The sequence below is a fragment of the Staurois parvus genome, unplaced genomic scaffold (genome assembly GCF_062004578.1).
Source record: "Staurois parvus isolate SC_StPar_1 unplaced genomic scaffold, SC_StPar_1.0 ptg000530l, whole genome shotgun sequence".
NCBI lineage: Eukaryota > Metazoa > Chordata > Amphibia > Anura > Ranidae > Staurois > Staurois parvus.
The window spans coordinates 8,368,008-8,391,841 of NW_028318326.1; the positions used below are offsets into that span (position 1 = coordinate 8,368,008).

At 37.9% G+C, this 23,834-nt stretch overlaps 1 protein-coding gene across 1 annotated transcript in view; it reads left to right on the top strand.

Moving 5' to 3' along the window:
- LOC149451620 (dynein axonemal heavy chain 11-like) overlaps positions 1-23,834 on the top strand; it is a 590,344-nt gene that overhangs the window by 126,048 nt on the left and 440,462 nt on the right. The window contains exons 17-20 of the mRNA XM_089690376.1: positions 5,728-5,854; positions 11,427-11,573; positions 11,983-12,216; positions 14,075-14,206. Of these exons, the coding sequence (XP_089546502.1) occupies positions 5,728-5,854; positions 11,427-11,573; positions 11,983-12,216; positions 14,075-14,206 (640 nt within the window). The remainder of the gene's footprint in view (positions 1-5,727; positions 5,855-11,426; positions 11,574-11,982; positions 12,217-14,074; positions 14,207-23,834) is intronic.

A 23,834-nucleotide genomic window follows, 5' to 3' on the forward strand; every position in this document is an offset into this window, starting at 1 on the left:
ATAGTGAAACTAATTTTTTTACTTTTTTTCATTTTCCGAAAAATTATGACAAAAAAAATACAACTTCAAAAAACTTGCCATGCTTCTTATCAGATCTATACCATAGTTTGTGAACTCTATAACTTTCCTACAAACTAAAAAATACATCCTAATTTGGGTTATTTTCACCAAAGACATGTAGCAGAATACATCTCGGCCTAAATTTATAAAGAACAATTATTTATTTGCAAACTTTTATAACAGAAACAAAGAAAAACTTTTTTTTTTCAAAATGTTTGGTCTTTTTATGTTAATTTAGCAAAAAATAAAAACCCCAGTGGTGATTAAATACCACCAAAAGAAAGCTCTAGTTGTGTGAAGAAAATGATAAAAGTTTAGTTTGGGTACAATGTTGTATGACCGTGCAATTGTCATTCAAAGTGTGAGAGCGCTGAAAACTGGCCTGGGCAGGAAGGGGTAAAATTGCCCGGTATTGAATTGGTTAAAAGCATTTAATCACACAAAGATCGGTGCGATCAAATGCTTTTCTTTTTTAAAAACAGTGCCATTGTAGCCGAGTAAACTGGAAGTGATGTAAGGTCATCACTTACGGGTTACTATATCATAGAGCCAAACAAAGCCGATCTGTTCTTTGTTTGACTCTGTGATAAGCTGGCGGAAGTGCCTGCTGGTCAATTGGGACTCCCACAGGGACGGGTGACCCCAGTAAAGCCATGGAAGGTGACTGGAGGGGGGATCTCCTCTCCCGCTGCTTGTAATAGCATTCGAGTGTCTAGTTAGCCACTTCCACTGCTATTACAAGAGAGACGACCGTCGGCTCTAAAACCAGTGCCAGGACGATGCCTGCAGCTGCAGGCATCATCCCGGTTTAACGGCTCAAACTCCAGTGACATAAAGGTACGTCACTGGAACTCCAGTCAAGTGATTTGTTTTGGGGGTTATGGTGTTATTTTTTATTTTTGTATTATTTTTGCATTTTTTTTGTTGTTATTTTTGTATTTATCCTTCCTTTTTTGTGTATTATATTGCTAATTTTGTAGTGTCACTTTGAATTTTTTTTAAATTGTGACTGTGTTTTCTTTAGGTGAAGAAAATTTAAAAAGATGATGCTATTGAGGCTCTGTTTTATGGCATACAAACAGGTCCATGATAGTGGAAAAGAACTTTTGTAAGGTCCATTGCATCCTTAAAAACCACCTTCATTTCATCTTTTCCATACCTTTAATGTATTTCACATACATTTTGGCAAAAATTAAAACTTATTTTAGCTCATTCTTAGTCAGCAGTAGCAAAACGATTATGAGCCTGATTTACTAAAAAATTAGAACCTGTTCAGTGCACTGAGCTTAATAAATAAGGTGAAGCTATGTTAACTTCAGTCAGCCAATCATGGCTAACAAATTTTTCCTTTTTTCTTTTTTTTTCTTTTTGTAATTACCCCTGCACTTGATTGGGTATTCAAAGGATACACAGGTTCACTTATTCATTAACATTCACTTTGCTTGGTGAACAGCCTCTTCAACACAGAGAAGCAGCAATACACAAAAAGCAATCCTTATCCTTTATTTTATAAAATGTATCTTTAGGCTGTACTAGTTATGCCATTCACTCCTCATTCATATCCATACATATTCACATGTATGAATTAGTTGTGAAAATTAGTATGACAAATAGAATAATTTTATTGTATTGCTTTGCTCTCTCAAAGCTTTTTTATAGTGGTTGGAATCTGACTAATCTAAAAGATGTAATTCTCTAACATTTCAAAAATGGAGGTTTCTTCTTATGTATTTCTATGTTTGTACTTATTTTCTTCTTTTCAAATTAGTAATTGTATTTGAAATACGTGTAATAACAATGTGTCAATGCGCCACTATTGTCAGCTGAATTGTCAGCTGTATTTCTATTTAATAGACTTTATTCTGTTCTTATTATATAAGTATACATTAGCGCTGAAATCCACCACAATCATGAATAATACCCTCATTTTAAGTGCATATGAGAATGAATATATGTATAAATAAGTAACTGTTTAATTAAATGACAACAAATGATTGCAATTTATCTTGCAACAAATGAGACTTGCGTAACCAATTTCTGCCCAGTGCTGAGATTTATGGGTCATTACCTGTTTGGTCTGATTCTAAAGACAAATTAGTTAAGGTTTTCATCTGCTTTGAGGATGCAAATTAATATCCAGCAAAGTTCAGGTCACTTTCTGCAATATAGAAGATATTTGGTGTATATTTAAAGCCTTCCACTGGCTTAGGTGTTTTAAATAAAAATAGTATTTTTCTTAGCTTTATGTAAAAAATCTCACCAATGTTTTTTATGTTTTTTTTAAAACCTTTTATGTATGTGTGCACATTGGATAGTATTTTTTGTTTTTGTTTAGATCTGTGCTTCCTCAGCAGCAGTGCAGTGCGGTTACTATGCTTGCTGCTTTTCTCATCTAAGTGCACCTCTATAGAGACTGCTTAAACAATATAAAAGAGTTAGCCCCAGTTCACATCAATGCGACCCCAAAGTTGTGCGACTTTGAGGTCCAACTATGATGTGTGCCTTCATTACCATTTGCTGTCACTCAGTGCGACTTGAATAATGCAAATCACAATGAAAAAAATAGTGCAGGATCCTTTTTCCAAGTCGCTGCAACGTGTTTAGAACGGTTCCATTGACAGATATGGGATGCAACTTTGAACTCACAAGTCTCATGACAAGTGGCATTGATGTGAATTGGGGCTTATTTGGCTGATACGTTCATTTCTGTTGTTTTTCGTCAAGTGAGCTGACTGCACTCTTTGATCTACAAGTGGCCACTAGAGGGAACCCTGCAGATCAGTATCTGATATGTGGTCATAAAACATGATACATCAAGCTAGTAAAAAAAAAATTCACACAATAATTATGTTTAAATAAATGTCACAGAAATGACTGAAAATTAGTGCTCAATAGAAATAAATCAAATCATGGATTTAAGATAAGGTTTTGTGATATTTGATTACTATTCTAATTCAAAATTTCAGCTAGCTGATCCCATTAAAAGCCCTGAATTTATCTCTTTATGACCCTTGAAGTCCAATTGCTACATTCATGGTTGTTTTACTATAAGTGGGGTGCAAAGCACTGTCTGATATTGGCTGGAATCATGATTTATGACCCATTTAGCGGATCTGCTTGCTGAGCGGGGGATCTCTCCACTGATCCCCGCTGAGCGAGGGGATGACAAGTCTGTGTCTGCTCTGCTGCTGCTCTCCTCAATGGTCGGTCGGATGAAAACTGACCTCCTGTCTGTTTCCATTCGACCCAATCTGACGGACGGAAGGGAAATTGGATCCCCATCCGTCCCTTTTTTGCGGATTGTATTGAATGTCGGTGGGTGTAAACAGATACATGTCCATTTACTACACCCGCCGCTTCATAGAGGAGAATGGAGGTTCTGATTGGAACGTCCATCTGAAAGAGGCCTTAGAGATTTGTGTTTGCATTGATAAGACAAGATAGAAGAAGACACATTTGTTAGTGAAGGAAATAGATTGTTTGGGCCACTTTGGCCCAAAGAACTATTTAAAGTAACAGTAAACATTGAGTTAGGCTTTAGTCCCCTGTCACACTGTTGCGACTTGTCATGCGATTTCAAATTGATGTGATTGTGAAATGTGATTGTGACTCCGTTGGAGTCGTACCGATTTTGAAAGTACCTCATGCACTACTTTTTGCAAGTTCAGGTGTGACTGTGCATAGACATATGTGCATGACGTTGCACAGATGTGTTCCAAGTTGCACCTGAAGTGGCACTGACATCCAACTTGGAAATCGTGCAATTTCAAGTGAAGTCATACGATTTCAAAGTCGGATTTGGTGTGACCGAAGACTTAAGTCCCTTCAGATTTGCTGAATATTGCATATCATCCAAGCAATCCAAAATCCAAAGGGAAACACTATGCTCTTGCTTTGTAAAGGCAGTATAGATAATATCTCAGTTCCACTGAGAAGTGCAGTAAAGGGGTTTGTATCTCTTGTAAGTCTGTTGTGCACCACATTCATCATTACATAAAGAAATGCATTTCCACACCACTGCAGATGCTTATGGCCACATTCATAGTAAATCATTATTATTATTATACAGTATTTATATAGCGCCAAAGGGTTTGCTCAGCGCTCTACAATAGCAGGGGGACAGAACAAGAGACAAGACAGTAACAATACAATACACAAGGGGTTCGAGGGCCCTGCTCTTTCGAACTTACAATCTAGGAGGGAAGGGAAGTGGTACAGGAGGAAATGGCTGTGGGGGATGGAGTAGTGGGAGAAGTGGAGGAGATCAGTTGTTAGGTGAGGGTGGGGTAGGCTTCCCTGAAGAGATGTGTTTTCAGGGTGCACCTGAAGGTGAGGAGGGTAGGTGACAATCTGATGGATTGGGCTAGGGAGTTCCAGAGGATGGGGGAAGTCCTGGAGAAGTCCTGCAATCGGTGTGGGAGGAGGAGACCAGGGAGCTAAATGTTGACAGTCCGCCTGTTTGAATAGATGAGCCAATGTCCACCTAGTGGGGTTGATTTAATAAAGGGAAAAAGACCGTTCACTTTGCAACGGGAGTTGCACTTTGCAAGGGAATAACCCCAGAACTGAATTCACTGAAAGTGAATGAGGTGAAGCTCTGCTGACTTCCATCATCCAATCATGCGCAATTACATGTTGTTTTATTTTCATTTCATGTGATTGGGTATTCTTTGCAAAATGAAACCTCACCGCATTTGCTAAGCTCTATATTCCCATGTACAGTGCACATTCAATTGGAAAATGAACAGCCTATTTGCCTTTCAAAATCAACCCCAGTATATCTTTGGATGGACGTTGTCTCTTTTGTTTGAACAGGAGGGCTGTTAACGTTTAGTGTCCATATCAGTGCACAATGGTGTGGGATTGCACTGAATCATGGAATGGTTAATACCACACACCAAAGAGTTGATACATTTCTCTCTCATAAGCAAAGGGGGGGTGGGTGTATCTATATTATATGGCAAGAGGATATTGTTTCACTATGAATTGTAAATTGCTTGGAAAGTTTGCAATATTCAGCTAATTTGAAGGAGCTAAAGGAAGAAGAGAGGAAGGAAGGAGGGGGGGGATGTGGTGGGTCCTTTCTATACAAACATGGTTATATGATCTCCTAACAATAATATGTTTTGATACACCAGTAGTATGCTACCTGGATGGTGTTGTTTTTAAAAAGATTTTATATAATTGTGTAATAAAGAGATGTTTTTGTAATGCATTTCTCCACCTTGCTTAAGGGAGGCCATACATGATTATTTTTTTTTTGTTCAACCAGTGGGCTGAATGAAAAAAAAATTAGCTGATTCCCTCATGCACACATTCGATTTGGATGAGGGAATTCTCCCACTGTTCTATTGTATTCTGTTGGTGCTTTTACTGCCAGCTGAATACAATGATTAGTGTTTCTGGCTATAGCCAGTGGCACTGGTTGTTTGGGAAACACCTGATGGGCTGGTTGTACAAAAGTCGCTCAATAGATCAGCTTGTGTACAACCAGCTAATCCATACATAGATCGAAATTCATCTGGTCTCTGCTGAATCAGGCAAATATCGATCCAGGTATGGCTGGCTTTATATATAGTTTGGGAAAAGGGCTATGGAAGCTCCACATTGTAATTCCAGTGTTTGTTTATAGTCCTCTGTATTAGTTTTATTTTATTTTTGCTACAGGCTCACACTTTGTGAAAAGTCATTGGCAGACTACTTGGAATCAAAACGTTTGACGTTCCCCAGATTTTATTTTGTTTCTTCAACTGATTTATTGGAAATCATTTCCAAAGGAACTCAGCCTAAACAAGTAAGTGGGAAGCATGTGATGGGATATGTCTTGTGGTGCTCATGGAAAGATCTATATTATAATTTCTTTTTTGTGTCCTCTGTGTTTTGGTATGCATCATTTTTGCATTTGTTTTGTTTTTCCTGTTATATCAAGCATAGCAGATAGGATTACCTCATACAGGCACATATCTAACAAAGAACAATGGCCATTAAGGGGTCTGCCTGTACCTAAACCCAATAGGACCTGCAACGATATTAAAATAAATGTATAGTGGTTTTGTGCATATTTTATCTTTTTTAGTTCCTTTTCAGCATGAGCAAAGTGATTTTGGCAAAGGTTTAGTTAAACAGGAACTCTCTCTTTTGGTCACTTTAGGTCACATTTGGTAGGTGGTATTTAACGTAGGTTAGTTTGTTTCATTTAGAATTATTTGCATTTGTTATTTTTGTGTATTTGTATTGGTGTACAATTGCTTTATATATATATATATATATATATATATATATATATATATATATATTTTTTCTTTTTTCACTTTGAAAGAAAATGTAAAATAATGAAGCTAATGAGGGGCCATTTTTTATCACAAGAACAAGGACTTGTAATCCTAATGAGCCATTTAAAGGCTATTGCACTATAAAAAAAATCACTTTAGTTTCACTTTCTATATTGACTAAAATGCATTTTGCAAAAATTGAAAATTTCACCTAAATCTCCTGATATTTTGCCAAAAGTTCAGGAAACTCCCATTTTCCCCCATCACTAGTTATTATAGACAAGATAAAATAAAATTGACAGTATATAACAGTATGACAGTATGTTACTGTATGTAACAAAAACAGGTAATAGCCTTTGTTCACACATCTTGCTTTTCTCTATAGCTAGCCCGATTTCTGCATTAACCTTATGATCATCTTGTAACTTATTACTGGGGCTCAGCTCATACTTTTCTATATATTGCTGATCATTATTGTACTGCTAGTATACACTCCGGTATACTTATTGGTTTATACTTCAGTTACTCTCTCTTTCTTTGATGCTCGATGGATACCATTCTGGAACTCATTAACACATTGGCCTTACTCATATATCTGTATGGGTTATGTTTTGTATCCTTTCAAAACCTTAAGAAAAACTTACTGAAAGTGAAAATGTATAAAAAGTAAAAAAAAAGCAACTATAATAAATTGAACCAAAACCATTATACTTTCCTTTCTTTTGGCTGGAAATATTGTATGGGCAGTTAACACTCGGTCCTATTTTGCAGAGATTTTACTTCTTTTAGCACAATAAAATCCTAAGTGGTCCAGTCTTTCTATATATCAGTGGGCCAGTCAACTCAAAAATGCATTGTGTATTGTCAACCTTAAGTAATCTTATCAATTTGTGATGATATTTGATTTCTTGTTGCCGTGTAGATTCACTTTGGGAGCACCAAATGCCTTGGCAAATCCAGATATTCACTTGTAAAAGTAGCAGTGGCATTTGGGCGTAGACAGATGGAAATCTGTTTACTTCAGTAGGGACTAGCCCATTTCAATCTGTGTGTGGCTCTCACTGTTCAACGGAAGTCGATTGTTAGATCAACTCCTGCCAAACGGACATGCTGGAAAACGTTTGTCGATCAATGTCTGCAGCTGCTGATCAGTGTATCCTGACAGCAGCAGGAGCCACTGGCAAAATACCCTGTCTTGGGGGACCCTCCATCCACCTTAATGATCTGTTAGTAATTTTTCATTCAGCACACTGGCTGAATGAAGAAAACTAACCACCTGTGACCAGTTTAACTATGCTGTGCAGCGTATATAAAGAATAGAGCTGTGGGTAAGTGCCAACAGGTCATCCTACTACAATCTGCCTGGAGGAAACCACAGGGGGAAGATATGAAAACAGTAATCCAAGAAGTGGAGGACACAAAGGAGTGGATTTATTAAAACTGGAGAATGCAAAATCTGGTGCAGTTGTGCATGGTACCCAATCCGCTTCTAACTTAAGCTTGTTTGATTGATCTTTGACAATAAAACCTGGTAGCTGATTGGTTTCTATGCAGAGATGCACCAGATTTTGCATGCTCCAGTTTTAGTAAATCAACCCCAAGGAGAGAGAACAGCTGCAAAGTGTAGGAATTGTTTCATGCTGGATTACTGAATAGATCTGGAAGAAATGCCTTTAGCCTGGAGTTCAGCATTAAAGCGATACTGAACACACACTTTGATAATTAATAACAAATAAATGTTTTAGACTATCATGCAAATATGTATTTGAACTGAAATCTTTAGTATTTTTGTTCTAACGCATGGTGTGGGCTATCTAGGGGGAGGTTCTGCCCATCACGTTTCATACCCCTCCAGCCTGTGTTTATTGTCTGTATGTGCTTAGAATTACAGGAAGGTGATGCATCCATCAATCAACACGTAATATCCCACCCTTATAGTGTAAAGGTGTTTAGTGGTCATGGAGGAGGTGGAAGGTAGTGGGCTGTTATTTATCCTTGTGTATACGTCACAGGAACTTGCTCTCAGAATATACATAAGTCAGTGTGGGCAGCGCTGTTGGATGAGATTTTTCATTCCGCAGTTAAAAAAGAGCATATATGCCGAAACATGGAGGCCTAGGGTAGCCAGTGCGTGGATGGCCCCTATGCTTCGGCATATGTATTTTATAACATTTTTGGGCACATATTTCAATAAAAAAGTTGTTTTATTGAGTTACAGTTTTATTGTTATCCATTGCTGTTTTCTTTGCAGGAATGCCATTCAGCTGTAGCACCGACTTGTTTATTCTGGCCCGTGGATGGCCCCTATGTTTCGGCATATATGTTTTATAATATTTTTTGGCACATTTCATGTGTTCCCACCATTAAAAGTGGGTGGATGCAGGGTGGTATATTCTAATGGTGGGCATACCACACACTTATTCTGGCAGAGATTTCTTCTCTTTTTTCATTCAGCTCACAGGCTGCATGAAAAAAAAGAACATAGCATATACACCCAACAAGGACCAGCGACATACTGGTACATCACTGGACTTTAAGTGGTTATACCAGGATGAAGCCTGCAACTGCAGGCATCATCCTGGAATCTTTTTTTCAGCAAGCGATGGGCTTTCATGTAAAAGCAATCCTAGTGGCTAATTAGCTGCAGGATTGCTTTTACAAGCAGTGAGAGAAGATTCCCCACTGCCTTCCACGGCCTTCTCGGGCAGTCCCGTGCCATCAAGGGGACCTGAGAATGCAGCCGGTGTTTCTGCCAGCTGACCATAGAGCTGAATGGAGACCGGAATGGTGCCAATCATCTCATAGTCTAAGGAATCGGAAACAACGAGCATTTCATCACTTCAGTTTTACAGTATATAAACAGATTTTTTTCATGTGAAGAAAAAGTGTCAAAAAGGCTTGGTCTTCAGGTGGTTAGAAGAGTGATTGATGTGTGTCATAAACTTCTAATGCTGGGCATAAAGTGCCCCCACCCTCTAAAACAATCCCTTTTTGGAAAGTAGACACCCCAAACTATTTGCTAAGAGGCATGTTGAGACAATAGAACAATTAATTTTTTTGCCACAAGTTTTTGGAAAATGACAAAAAAATTTATACATTTTTTTTTACACAAAATTGTCACTTAAATGATTTATTGCTCACCCATGCCATGGGTATATGTGGAATTACTTCCAAATGACCCTTTTTTGGAAAGTAGACATCTGAAGGAATTTGATAAGAAGCATGGTGAGTATTTTGCATATCACGTTTGTTGCCACAAGTTTTTGGAAAATGAAGAAAGAAAATAAAAACATATTTTTTCTTTTTTTATATTTCAAAACCTTGTGAGAAAAAATTAGATCTGCAAAATACTCACCATGCCTCTTTTTAAATTCCTTGGAGTGTCTACTTTCCAAAAAGGGGTCATGGGGGGGGGGGGGGGGTTGGTGCTATCCTGGCATTTCAGGGCCTACAAAACTGTGATAGGTAGTGAGGAAGTAAAAAGAGGAAGTTAGGCACCTTCAGGCTTTCAAAGTGGTCATTGGATTTCAGGCTCCTGTATGTGGCTAGGCTCCCAAAAAGTCTCGCACATGTGGTATCACCTTACTTGGTAGAAGCAGCAGAATGTATTTTGGGGTGTCATTCCACATATAACCATGACTTGTGTGAGAAATATATAATTTAAGTGACAACTTTGTGTAAAAAAAAAATGTTTTTGTCATTTTCCAAAAACTTGTGGAAAAAAAAATAAATCTTCCATGGACTCAATATGCCTCTCATCAGATAGCTTAGGGTGTCTACGTTTTGAAAACGGGTAATTTGGGGGTGTTTGTACTGTCCTGGTATTTTAGCACCTCAAAAAATGTGATAGGCAGTCAGAAAGTAAAAGCTGTGTAAATTCCATTATCTATACCATAGTTTGTAAACGCTATAACTTTCACACAAAGCAATCAATATACACTTATTGGGATTTTTTTTTAACAAAATCATGTAGCAGAATACATTTTGGCCTAAATTTATGATGACATTTTAGTTTTTTGGATGTTTTTCATGACAGAAATGAGAAAATATTGTTTTGTTTTTTTTTAATTTTTGGTCTTTTGTTTATAAAATAATAAAAGGTGCACAGGTGATCAAATACCACCAAAAGAAAGCTCTATTTGTGTGAAAAAAGGGCATAAATTTAATTCATGTACAGTATTGCATGACCATGCAATTGTGAGTTAAACTAGTGCAGCTCTGTATAGCAATAAATGGCGTAAATTGCAGTATCTATACCATAGTTTGTAAACGCTATAACTTTCACACAAAGCAATCAATATACACTTATTGGAATTTTTATACCAAAGACATGTAACAGAATACATTTTGGCCTAAATGTATGACTAATTTTGAGTTTACTATATATTTTTTATAGCCGAATGTAAAAAATATTTTTTTGTTTTTAATTTTAGGTCTTTTTTTGTTTATAGCGCAAAAAATAAGTGCACAGGTGATAAAAAACCACCAAAAGAAAACTCTATTTGTGTGAAAAAAAGGACATAAATTTCGTTTGGGTACAGCATTGCATGACCACGCAATTACCAGTTGAAATAGTGCAGCGCCGAATAGCAAAAAAAGGCCTGGTCAGGAAGGGGGATAAATCCTCAGGAGGGCAAGTGGTTAATAGCAAAAAGTAAAAAATATTGTTTTTTTCTCAAAATTGTCAGTCTTTTTTTGTTTATAGTGCAAAAAATATAAAATGCACAGGCGATCAAATACCACAGAAAGAAAGCTCCATTTGTGGGAAAAAAGGACGTAAATTTCATTTGGGTGCAGCTTTGCATTACCATGCAACTGTCAGTAAAAGTAACGCAGCGCCTTATCGCAAAAAATGGCCTGGTCAGGAAGGGGGGTAAATCCTCTGGAGGGCAAGTGGTTAAGGTAAAGAGTAAAATAATAACTTCAATATATGCTCACTGAAAATACACTGTACGTTCTGTTTAATAATAATAATAATAATAATAATAATAATAATATTAATCATCATCACTGCATATTCTTTCTTTATTACTATGATTAAAAGTATTTGAAAGTAAGAACCATCTGTGTATATTCTGTACTATTTTTTAACAGGTGATTCGACACTTTCTGAAGCTGTTTGACAACATTGCTGATCTGAGATTCAATGATGAAAATGAAGAATGTAAGACTGCTAAAGGGATGTACAGCAAAGAGCAAGAATTTGTTTGTTTTACCAACCCATGTGTGTGTGAAGGCCAGGTAAGACTCATATTTTAAGCAATGTGAATATACTTATGTTATCCAAACACATTTCAATAGTTTCGTCATAGACTGATTTTTTTTTTATGCTCCATTCATTCAGTATTTCAATTCACCGCATACAACATGTAAAATATCTGCATCAGCTGTCATTAAATAGGATTGCATATAAAAAACTATAAGCTTACCCCCAACACACAAAGATTCTGATCACAGAAACCTACTGAAGAACAAGTCAAGTCCATTTCTTGTTTGTATTTCCCAACACATCTAAAAAGCTGGTCTGTGTATTCTGAGATGTATTCACAGTTTAGGTTTGCATTTAGTTAAAATGAATATTAGGGCCACTAAATAGTTGTTTAGAAATAATATTTATTAATTAACATGAGAATTTCCTGCTTTGTTTTAGGCGGAGAGTTGGTTGGGGCTTTTGGAGGAAGCTATGAAATCAACAGTACGTCAGGAAATCATGGATGCTGTAGCAGGGTATGAGGATAAGTTGCGGGACCAATGGCTGTTTGATTACTCTGCCCAAGTTGCCCTAACTGCTAGTCAGATCTGGTGGGCAACCGATGTGGAAATTGCCTTTGAGAGATTTGAAGAAGGCTTTGAGAATGCCTTGAAGGATTATAACCGCAAACAGGTAATAATTATATATAAAGCCACAAATTATTTTTTTCTACATAACACTCTGTATTTTATTATCTTTAATCAATACATTGTGACAAGGCTGAATGAGTTTGAAACTTACATTTTTTCTTTAAAGTGTTACTAAACCCTCAACAGTAAAAAAAAGTCTGTATTTGCAGTAAAGCATGCTTGTTATACTCACTGTGGAACCTAAGGGGTTAATTCTCTGCATTGTGTAAAAACGCAGTTTGATCCTGACTTCTCTGATCCCCCTCTTCTTCCAGTGTCCCCCTCTTATCTCCTGATAAGACATATTGTGTGGAGTCACTCTGCACATGCTCAGTTTGGTGTGTATTGCTAGAGAGTTTTTTTTTTCTTGGGAGAATGCATGTGATCAGCACTGTCCAGACAGAGGTCAGGGGTTCTGCATCCTCCTAAAGCAAAATGAAAACTCCTCCTACAAGCTTTAACCAGTACTCAGCTGGACACTGATAGAAGTCACAAGACTGCTCTAACTGCTTATGAGAAAAGGTATTAACAGTTTATATTTACTAAAATAATTGCACTTCTATGTTGTGTGTACTGTGGGAGACCAGATATAGTGAATGCAGGCCCAGGGTCCTGGGTTTAGTAACACTTTAAATCAAACCTGTTGGTTACATTCAAGTTTCTTAAAAATAAAGTGTATCCTAAGGTGCAGGCATCACAATCAGTAAATCCTCCTCTGTATTCCCAAGGAGCTCCCAAATTCTAGGCATACTCTTTTACTGCTAAATAAAATGATCTGCCAATTTAGCTTTAGCCACATCCCTGCATTATATAGCCATCCTATGATAGTGCCTAAGTGTCTACTATATATAATATTGATGTTCTGATTGCTTTGTGTAATGGTAGCCAACAGGTCACAACTCTGGAATAGAAGCTGAAGTGGAGGCTTAATTTTATTTATTGCTCAGCATCAGGGGTTAACTGGCCTCCATCTTCATTTTGGATGGAGTACTGAGGGGTTAAAGTCCCCATCAGGTTTTTAATACTATTTGGAGATTTACTCTCTTGGTTTCTTTTGGTGACCATTGAAAATCCAAAACTGGAGTTTTCCTTTTTTTCTCTGCAAAATACAATTTAAAAAAAGTTTTGGGTTTAGACGTACTTTGTCGCTCTGAAAAATGTGCTTAACTTTTTCTTGCCATTTAAATTGTATAACTGTACAAATGATAGATTTATCCTACCATTTATAAAAACATTTTTAGAATATATACAATATCATCTTGTTCTCTAGAATATCACAAATGTTCAGTAACGGGTAAAACAAAAGTTTGGAGTTTTAAGTTGCTAACTGCATAAAGTAACACCAGTGGCAACTCTGTAGTACAAGTCAAATAAAATAGGCTCTAGACCCCTTTCATAATATTGTACAATAGCTCCACTCCATTGATATATTCCAACTAATGGACTCAAATAATATATATTTGCATAGCACAGCAAGGGATTATGGGCAATGGAATGCAAATTATCCCACATCCAGCATCACTTTTAAACACCGGCCATTTTTAAAAGCCTTCGCTCTATACCTTAACATAGGAAAATGGATGAAAATTAGTCACTTTGACCTAAATGTTGTAAGAGAAAAGTTCTCAGGTCTAAAACCCCAAATATGTATAATTATTTGCATACTTAAATTCCTTTTTTTTTCTTAAAGTGAAATGCGCTAGTTAATGGCATGATTTTGAAAAGTTGTTTGTTTTGATGGGAACAACAATGCATGTCTTGTCAAAGGCACGATACATTTCACAGATGCATTTAGCACTTTATGCATGATAGATTTTATTCTACTGAGTTTAATATCTCATCTGAATATAATTATTTTGCAGATTGCTCAGCTGAATGCCCTTATAAACATGCTGTTAGGGGAACTTACCCCCGGGGTGCGTCAGAAGATCATGACAATATGCACAATTGATGTTCATGCGAGAGATGTGGTAGCCAAGCTTATTGCACAGAAGGTAATTTAATGCAGAGCAATTACCCTAATGCATTTTTAAAAGCATGAAATAAAGAATAATTTCATTTGTTGAAAAGCTCGCCCCTGCCTATGTGTAAAAGTGACAGAATGTTTTGATGGAGTAATTTTTTTTTTTGTTACATTCCTACATTCACATCTAGACAATTATATTTATGACTTCAAGAATTGGCAAATTTTCACAGAAAAAAAAAAAGAATTGTCTAAATGTTTAAGGATTATGCCAGTAATTGGATTTGCAACTTTTTAACATGACAGCCGTATTCATTTTTGCTTCTGTGACATTGTTCTGGAAAACAATTCCTGTTAATAAATACATTTCTTAACTTAAGACAAGGAAAGCAAGTTACTTCATTTGCTTACATATAAAGTTATTTTATAATTTGTCATATTGCACAAGTGCTTAATGGAATTTCAGTCTTAGAATAATGGTTGTATAATAACTAAACCACTGGTTGCTATTATGATCAAAAACGAGTCTCAAGACTTGGGTTGCTCCATTTTTCCTCGACATTTCTCCCATATGCAAGCAGATATTCACATAGCATTCAGATCTTTAAATACACTCCTAAAAAAACAAAGTTTTTTCATATAGTTGCATAGCCTTGACTCATAATATCTCATTTCTAACAAGTGATTTAGGCAAGTTTCTCCACAGCTAAAATAAGAGTAATCTATGATTACTATGATGATTTAAAGTGAGTTTGCAAATTTGATTTTAGGGTCTCCAACCTTTTTACCAACACACTGATTATGCAGAATTCTATTCTATTAGGTCTATTGTGTCCTAACTTGAAACAACGTAAACATTTGAGTCAACTAGAAATGAATGAATAAAATAAAATCTGCTTTAACCGCTTTAGGACCTCACTATAGTAAATTTACTGCTACAGGGCCGCCCCTGTGCACAGGATCACATATATATACGTGATTTTGCATTTGCGGGTAGGGGGTGCGCTCGAGCCACGTCGCGATCGCGGCCCCGGGTGTCAATCACCGGGTCCCGGCCTGTATTTACCAGCCGCTGCCCGTGATTAGCAGCGATCACCAATAGGGAGGAGGGCTGCATTGTTTACCAACAGCCCTCCTCCCTGTCAGTTTGGGCACACTGCTCTGGATGGCTGAGCACAGCCATCCAGAGCAGTGTGCTTACAGTGACGCACCCCCCCCGCCCCCTAGAAAAACACTCCCATCACACAGTTAACCCTTTGATCGTCCCTCATTGTTAACCCCTACCTGCCCAGTGCCATTAGTACAGTGTCAGTGCTTTTTTTTAGCACTGATCACTGTATTGGTGACACTGGGGATGTCAGTGACACCAAGTCAGTTCCCCCAGGGTCAGAATGCCCTCCGCAGTACCACTATAAGTCGCTTATCGCTGCCCTAACTCGCTGATCGATGCCATTATTAGTATCAAAAAGAAAATTCCAGTATCTACACCGTAATTTGTAAACGCTATAACTTTCACATAAACCAATTAATTTACACATATTGGGATTTTGTTTAGCAAAGACATGTCGCAGAATACATTTTGGCCTAAAGTTATGACAAAATTTGATTTTTAAATTTTTTACTGGATGTGTTTCATAGCAAAAAGTCCAAAATATTGTTTTGTTTCTCAAATTTGTCAATCTTTTTTTAATAGCGCAAAATTAAAAAAAAAACGCACAGGTGATCAAATACCACCAAAAGAAAGCTCAATTCGTGTGAAAAAAAGGATTTAAATTTTATTTGGTTGTAGCGTTGCCTGACCGCACAATTGTCAGTTAAAGTAACGCAGCACCGTGATGCAAACCACTTCTTTAACTGCTTCCTGACCTCCCTATAGCAGAAGTACTGCTACAGGGTGGTACGGGTGCACAAAATCACACACATATATATATATATATATATATATATATATATATATATATATATACAGTATATATACGTCATTTACGCTCGTGTGGTTTTCACGCCCCTCCCAGATAGCCCCTCCTAGATCAGATTGCCGGTCAGTACAGCAGTAATCACATTTAACCCCTTGACTGCCAGGAACACGCTCATACACGATAAACCTCCATTGCTAGTATAGTGTCTGAACGGATCAATATCTTTGATCAGATCAGCACTATACCAGTGTTCACATTAGTATAATGTCCCCAAAAACACAGCATTAGCGGGATCAGCCCCGGTACCTGCCAGCACCTGCATTTAGCCCGTACGCTTACCCCCCCCTCTTCCCCAGCAAGTGCAGTGTCAGTAGGTCACTGTCACTTGATACATTGCACACAAAACTGCACTGTTCGCAGAATCAGGCCTGATCTCTGCTAGCACTTGCCGGTAAATTTTGATGACTCTCATATGCAGCAGAGTGCCAGTACTAGTGCCGCTCTACCTTTTGGTAAACTGGTGAGCACCAGCGGCCTAGTATATCCTGTTCTTTCACATACCAGCACTTCAGTATCACTTGGTGACGTGGCAAGTCCCACAAGTACAGTACAAGCTACTGCGGTGGCGAGCACAAGTATTGTCCTGCAACCATCAAGAATTCGAACACAGGCCCATAGAGCCCCTAGTATCCTTCCGGATGTGCTTGCAAATCCCTATTGGCAGCCCACAAATTCTGCAGCACCCGTACTTCCCCCATTCACTGCCAAACCCGGAATTCAGGTGGAAAGTGAAGTGGCCTACAGGATTTTGAGTATGTCAGATGAGAGCGAAGAGGAAGCCTCACTGACAGAATCAGGCTCAGAATATGAACCTGTAGAGAGCAGTGGCACCCTGACAGATAGTTCAGACGATGGAGTAGAGGTCCCTACTAAGGTCAGGTGTACCCAACCCTGTTCCCAGGTTGCTGAGGTGTTGTTACAATTGCATGAGGATTCTCATATGCAGCAGAATGCCGATACTAGTGCCGCTCTACCTTTTAGTGAACTGGCAAGCACCAGCGGCCTAGTACATGCAGGCCTTTACATACCAGCACTGCAATATCACTGGGTGACGTGGAGAGTCCCACAAGTGCAGTACAAGCTGGTGAGGTGGCTAACACAAATAGTGTCCCTCAGCCACCAAGAATTTGAAGACAGGCCTATAGAGCCCCTAGTGTCCTTCCGGATGTGCTTGCAAACCCTTATTAGCAGCCCACAAATTCTCCAGCAACCGTACTTCCCTCATTCACTGCCCAAACCAGAATTTAGGTGGAAACAGCAATTTTAACTACTCCCCTTGATGTTTTGGAGCTGTTTTTCACAGAAGATCTTTGATTGTGGATCAAAGCAATTTATATGCACAACAATTTAAACCTTGGCAGACCATTCGCACGGAAACCCATTATGATTTCTGAATTTTAATTTTTTTGGGTCTAACCCTCAACATGGGCCTTACTAAAAAAAATGAATTGCGGTTGTATTGGCCCACGACCCGATTCATCATATGCCTATGTTCTCTGCTGCCATGGCCAGGCATAGATATGAGAGTATAATGTGTTTTATGCATTTCAACGACAATACACTCTTTCGTCCTCGGGGTGACCCTGAATTTGTCCAGCTCCACAAAATTCGGCCTCTCGTAAATCACCTTAACCAAAACATTTGCAGATGTCTATACTCCCCAGCAAAAAATCTGTGTTGATGAGTCCCTCATTAATCTTTCTGGTCGTCTTGCATTCAAACAATTTTTCCCCAGAAAGCATACCAGATATGGGGTCAAGATGTATAAGACCTGTGAGAGGGCAACAGGCTATACATATAAGTTTCGGATTTACGAGGGAAAAGATAGTCACGTGGAGCCCCTCGAGATGCCCAGACTACATGGGGAGCAGTGGCAAGATAGTTTGGGACTTGGTGTCATCCTTTTTCCATATGGGGTACCACTTATACGTGGACAAGTTTTATTCAAGCATGCCACTATTTAGACATTTGTACAATCCTGGAATTGGCGCATGTGGCACTGTGCGACATAATGTGTGCCCACCATTAAAAGTGGGTGGATGCAGGGCGCGATATTCTAATGGTGGGCATACCACACACTTTTTCTGGCAGAGATTTATTCTCTTTTTTTCATTCAGCTCACAGGCTACATACAAAAAAAAGAACATAGCATATATGCCCAACAAGGACCAGCAACATACTGGTACATCTCTGGACTTTGAATGGTTATATGGATACGGATGCTATGAGCATTTCATGACTTCACTTTCGCACTATATAAACAGCGCCATTTGTAAATTGGGAAAGCATCTTGGTGAGATTAGATAATGTAAGGGCAGAGGAGATATCTAGAGTCTAATAGAACCCATATTTCTCAAAAAAGAATATATGACAATGCCCATTGAAGTTATAGGAGATATTTGCATTCCCTGTGACAGCATTAAAAGTGATAAAAAAAATATGAAAGGGAGTGTAAAAATAATTAAAAAAATCAAAATAACTTTAAAAAAAACTGAAAATAGCACCCTCACCCCACCCCTCACGCTCATGCACCTGCATGTGCGAGCATTGACCCTATGTAAACAGTTGTTGCACCATGCATGTGAGGTATTGCCGCAAACGTCAGATCAAGGGCAGTAATTTTTAGCACTAGACTTCCTCTGTAAATCTAAAATGGTAGCTTGTAAAGGCTTTTAAAGGGTTGCCTATGGATATTAAAAATGTGTGCAGTTTGTCGCCACTGCACGGGGCATGCGCAGTTTTAAAGCATGTCATGTTTGGTATCTATTTACTCGGCATACCATCATCTTTTATATTTTACTAAATAATTGGCCAATATTTTTGGTTTATAGCATGAAAAATAAAAAGCGCACAGGTGATCAAATACCACTGAAAGAAAACTCTATTTGTATGAAAAAAGGGACGTAAATTTCATTTATGTACTGTATTGCATGACTGCGCAATTGTCAAACTAGTGCAGCGCTGTATAGCACAAAAATAGCGTAAATTGCAGTATCTATACCATAATTTATAGACGCTATAACTTTCACACAAAGCAATCAATATATACCTTATTGGGATTTTTTTTTTACCAAAAACATGTAGCAGAATACATTTGGCCTAAATTTATAACTAACTTTGAGTTTACTATATATTTTTTATAGCCAAAAGTAAAAAATATTGTTTGTCTTCAAAATCCTCGGTCTTTTTTTGTTTATAGTGCGAAAAATAAAAAGCGCACAGGTGATCAAATACCACCAAAAGAAAGCTCTATTTGTGTGAAAAAAAGGTTGTAACTTTTGTTTGGGTACAGCATTGCCTGACCAGATAATTATCAGTTGAAATAGTGCAGCGCCGAATAGCAAAAAGAGGTCTGGTCATTAAGGGAGGTAAATCCTCAGGATGGCAAGTGGTTAAAGGGTAATAAGAAAAATACAACTGCGATTAATAGGAAATTGGTCAGAACTTGTCCAAGGGACCTCTGACTAGTCCTTTATGGAGCAGACTAATAATGCCCCCTTCTCCCCCCAAACAGCCACCTATTGACCAGCATTCCATTACTACTTATGGCTGGAAACCTGTGTCCAGTGGCAGTCTACAGTCAGAGAATCAATGTGTTACAAAACAATGTGTTAAAAATGTTTGTCGTTATATCATTTTTGACCCATATTTTTTTGGATGGCAGCGAATAAAGACATGGCTAGGGGAAGTCCCCTTGCACACGAACGGACTGGTTAGGTCCGCCTGTCAGGTTTTTAGGCAGACCTGATTGGACCCTCTTAGTTTCCTCTATGGATCAGTGGGTATAAACGGACATGTGTCCGATCCGTTCCCCATCTGTCTAGTGGATTGGATGGAAGTAGGTTGTAAACAAACAAGGTGGTCCATTTACATCCGACCACCCACCAGGTGAGTGGGCTGTGTCTGTGTCCACTCTGCATAAGTAGCCATCAGCCTGCTCAGTGGGGATCAGTGGACAGGGTCTGCTCCAGTATGGCCTAAAGCTGGGTATGCATGATCTGTATATTGGCCGGTTCAGCAGGAACCATTCGGGCCATTTGTACAGCTGTCCTTCAGACAGAAGCCAGTATAACTCTGCTAAGTGCAAATGTTTTTTTTTCTTTAAAGCTTTATTTATATTGAAAACAAGGAAATTGACAATTGAACATACAGAAAATGTTTTATTTATTTAGTTTTGTAAATTGTATTTATACAATTGAACATAACAACTCCCCCCCCCCCAAAAAAAAACACTCAAAAACTGCAGCTGTTGAAAAAAAATACAATGTCACAAGGGGTTAAAAACAATCGTTGGCACATACAAATAATAATTGGTACATAAACGTAAGCCATTCATTTATGAATGCATTTGAGTATCTATGATTGCAAATGGGATGTGCTTAACCACTTGCCCTGGAAGATTTACCCCCTTTCTTGACCAGGCCATTTTGTGCTATTCAGCGCTGTGCTATTTCAACTGATAATTGCACGGTCGTGCAATGCTGTACCCAAACAAAATTTATGTCCTTTTTTCACACAAATAGAGCTTTATTTTGGTGGTATTTGATCACCTCTGGGTTTTTATATTCTTTGTGCTTTAAACAAAAACAAAAAAAAAACTTTCTAATTTCTGTTATAAAAAATATCCAATAAACTCAAATTTCGTCATACATTTAGGTCAAAATGTATTTTGCTATATGGCTTTGACAAACAATATCTCAATCAGTGTATATTAATTGGTTTATGTGAAAGTAAGAGCATCTACAATGACTGGCATAGTACCACTGGATTGGCTTAAGACCAATGTGGTGCCAATATTTAAAAAGGGGTCAAAATCTTTACCAAGTAATTACAGACCTGTTAGTTTAACTTCTATAGTTGGGAAGATACTGGAAAGTTTAATAAAAGACCACATAGATGAGTTCTTGCTGGAAAAAAATATTTTAAGCAACAGACAGCATAGATTCATGAAAGACAGAAGTTGTCAAACAAATCTGATTTCTTTTTATGAGGGGGAGAGCAAAACCTTGGACAGAGGGGTGGCAGTGGACGTGGTATACTTGAATTTTGCAAAAGCGTTTGACACAGTTCCCCACACATGGCTAATTTGTAAGGTAAAGTCTACAGGCTTGGAAAAATCCATATGTAAATGGATCGAAAACTGTCTAAAAGATTGTATTTAGAGAGTAGTAGTTAATGATTCATACTCTGAATGGTCTGGGGTCATCAGTGGTGTACCCCAGGGTTCAGTGTTGGGACCCTTACTTTTTAATATATTTATAAACTATATAGGGTCTGAGATTAAAAATCCAATTTCAGTCTTTGCAGATGACACCAATCTGTGCAGTGGAATAACGTCCTTACAGGATGTCTTCAACTTACAAGCCGACCTCAATGCACTGTTTAATTGGGAAACTATGTGGCAAATGAGATTTAATGTTGATAAATGTAAGGTTATGCACTTGGGGGCTAAGAATATGCATGCATAATACATACTAGGGGGGGTACAACTGGGGGAATCAATGGTGGAGAAGGATCTGGGGGTTCTGGTAGATCACAAGCTTAATAATGGCATGCAATGCCAAGCTGCGGCTTCTAATGCGAGCAAAATCGTCTCTTGTATTAAAAGAGGTATAGACTCCAGAGAGAGAGATATCATATTACCCCGGTACAAATCATTAGAAAGACCTCATCTGGAATATGCAGTTCAGTTTTGGGCACCTATTCACAAAAACTTGAACTTGAGAAAGTACAGAGAAGGGCAACCAAACTGATACGAGGCATGGAGGAGATCAGCTATGAGGAAAGATTAGAGGAACTAAATGTATTCTTTCTTGAGAAGAGGAGATTAAGGGGGGATATGATCAACATGTATAAATACATCAGTGGTTCATATAGTGAACTCGGTGTAGAGCTGTTCACCTTGAGGTCAACACAGAGGACAAGGGGGCACTCTTTACGTCTGGAAGAAAAGAAAGTTAATCTCCAAACACGGAAAGGTTTCTTCACAGTGAGAGCTGTGAAAATGTGGAATAGACTCCCTCAAGAGTTGGTCCTGGCCAGCTCAGTGGATTGCTTCAAAAAAAGGACTTTATTTCTTAGATACAAAGAATATAACTGGATACTAACATTTATAGGTAAAATTGATCCAGGGAATATCTGATTGCCTCTCGGGGGATCAGGAAGGAATTTTTTTCCCCAGCAGGTGCAAATTGGATCATGCTTTGCTGGGTTTTTTGCCTTGCTCTGTATCAACTGTGGGTATAGGATTAAAACTTTTTTTTTCTATGGTTGAACTAGATAGTCTTTTGTCTTTTTTCAGCCAGACCAACTATGTAACTACAAACTTTGGTATAGATACAGGAATTTACACAGCTTTTACTTTCTGACTGCCTAACACATTTCTTGAGGTGTTAAAATGTCAGGGCAGTACAAACACCCCAAATGATCCCTTTTTGTAAATTAGACACCCTAAGCTATTTGCTGAGAGGCATGTTGAGTCCATGGAAGATTATTTTTTTCCACAAGTTTTTGGAAATTGATAAAAAAATGTTTTTTCTTTACACAAAGTTGTCACTTAAATGATATATTGCTCACACATGCCATGGGTATAATTTGAATTAAACCTCAAAATATGTTATGCTACTTTTCCTGAGCATGGGGATACCACATGAGTAAGACCTTTTGGGAGCCTGGCCGTATACAGGAGCCCAAAATATAATGCACCCTTTGAAAGCCTGATGGTGTGTAAATTCCTCATTTCACTTCCTCTCTACCTGTCACAGTTCCAGAGGCTCTGAAATTCCAGAATAGCACAATCCCCCCTCCCACTCCAAAAATGACCCCTTTTTGGAAAGTAGACACCCCAGACTATTTGCTGAGGGGCATGTTGGGTCAATGGAGTACTTTATTTTTTACCACAAGTTTTTAGAAAATGAAAAAAAAAATTGTTTACACAAAGTTGTCACTTAAATGATATATTGCTTACACATGCTATGGGTATATGTGGAATTATACCTCAAAATATATTCTGCTACTTCTTCCAAGTATGAAGATACCACATGTAGAGACATTTTGGGAGCCCAGCCACATATGGAAGCTATTCCAGCCTTCAAACGTGTGACAGGTAGTCAGGAAGTGTAATGAGGAGATAAAGCCCTTTAAAAGCCTGAAGGTGCTTATTGGATTTTGGGGTCCTGTATGCGGCTAGACTGTGAAAAAGTCTTTCACATGTGGTCATTTTCCAAAAACTTGTAGTAAAAAATTAAATTTTTCTATTGACTCAACATGCCTCTCAGCAAATAGTTTGGGGTGTCTACTTTTCAAAAAGGGGTCATTTGGGGAAGGGTTGTTTATGCCCAGCATTACAAGTAGAAGCTTATGCCACACATCACTCACTCTTCTAACCACTTGAAGACCAAGCCTTTTCTGACACTTTGTTCACATGAAAACAATCGGTATTTTTTTCTAGAAAATTACTTTGAACCCCCAAACATTATATATTTTTTAAAACAGATGCCTCAGAGAATAAAATGGTGAGTGTTGAAATTTTTTATGTCACACAGTACTTACGCAACAATTTTTTGAATGCGTATTTAAAAAAAAAATACACTTTTTTAAAAATTTTAATGCATAAAACACAATATATAGGCTAATTGTTGGGTAGGATATAAAAGATGATGTTATACTGAGTAAATAGAT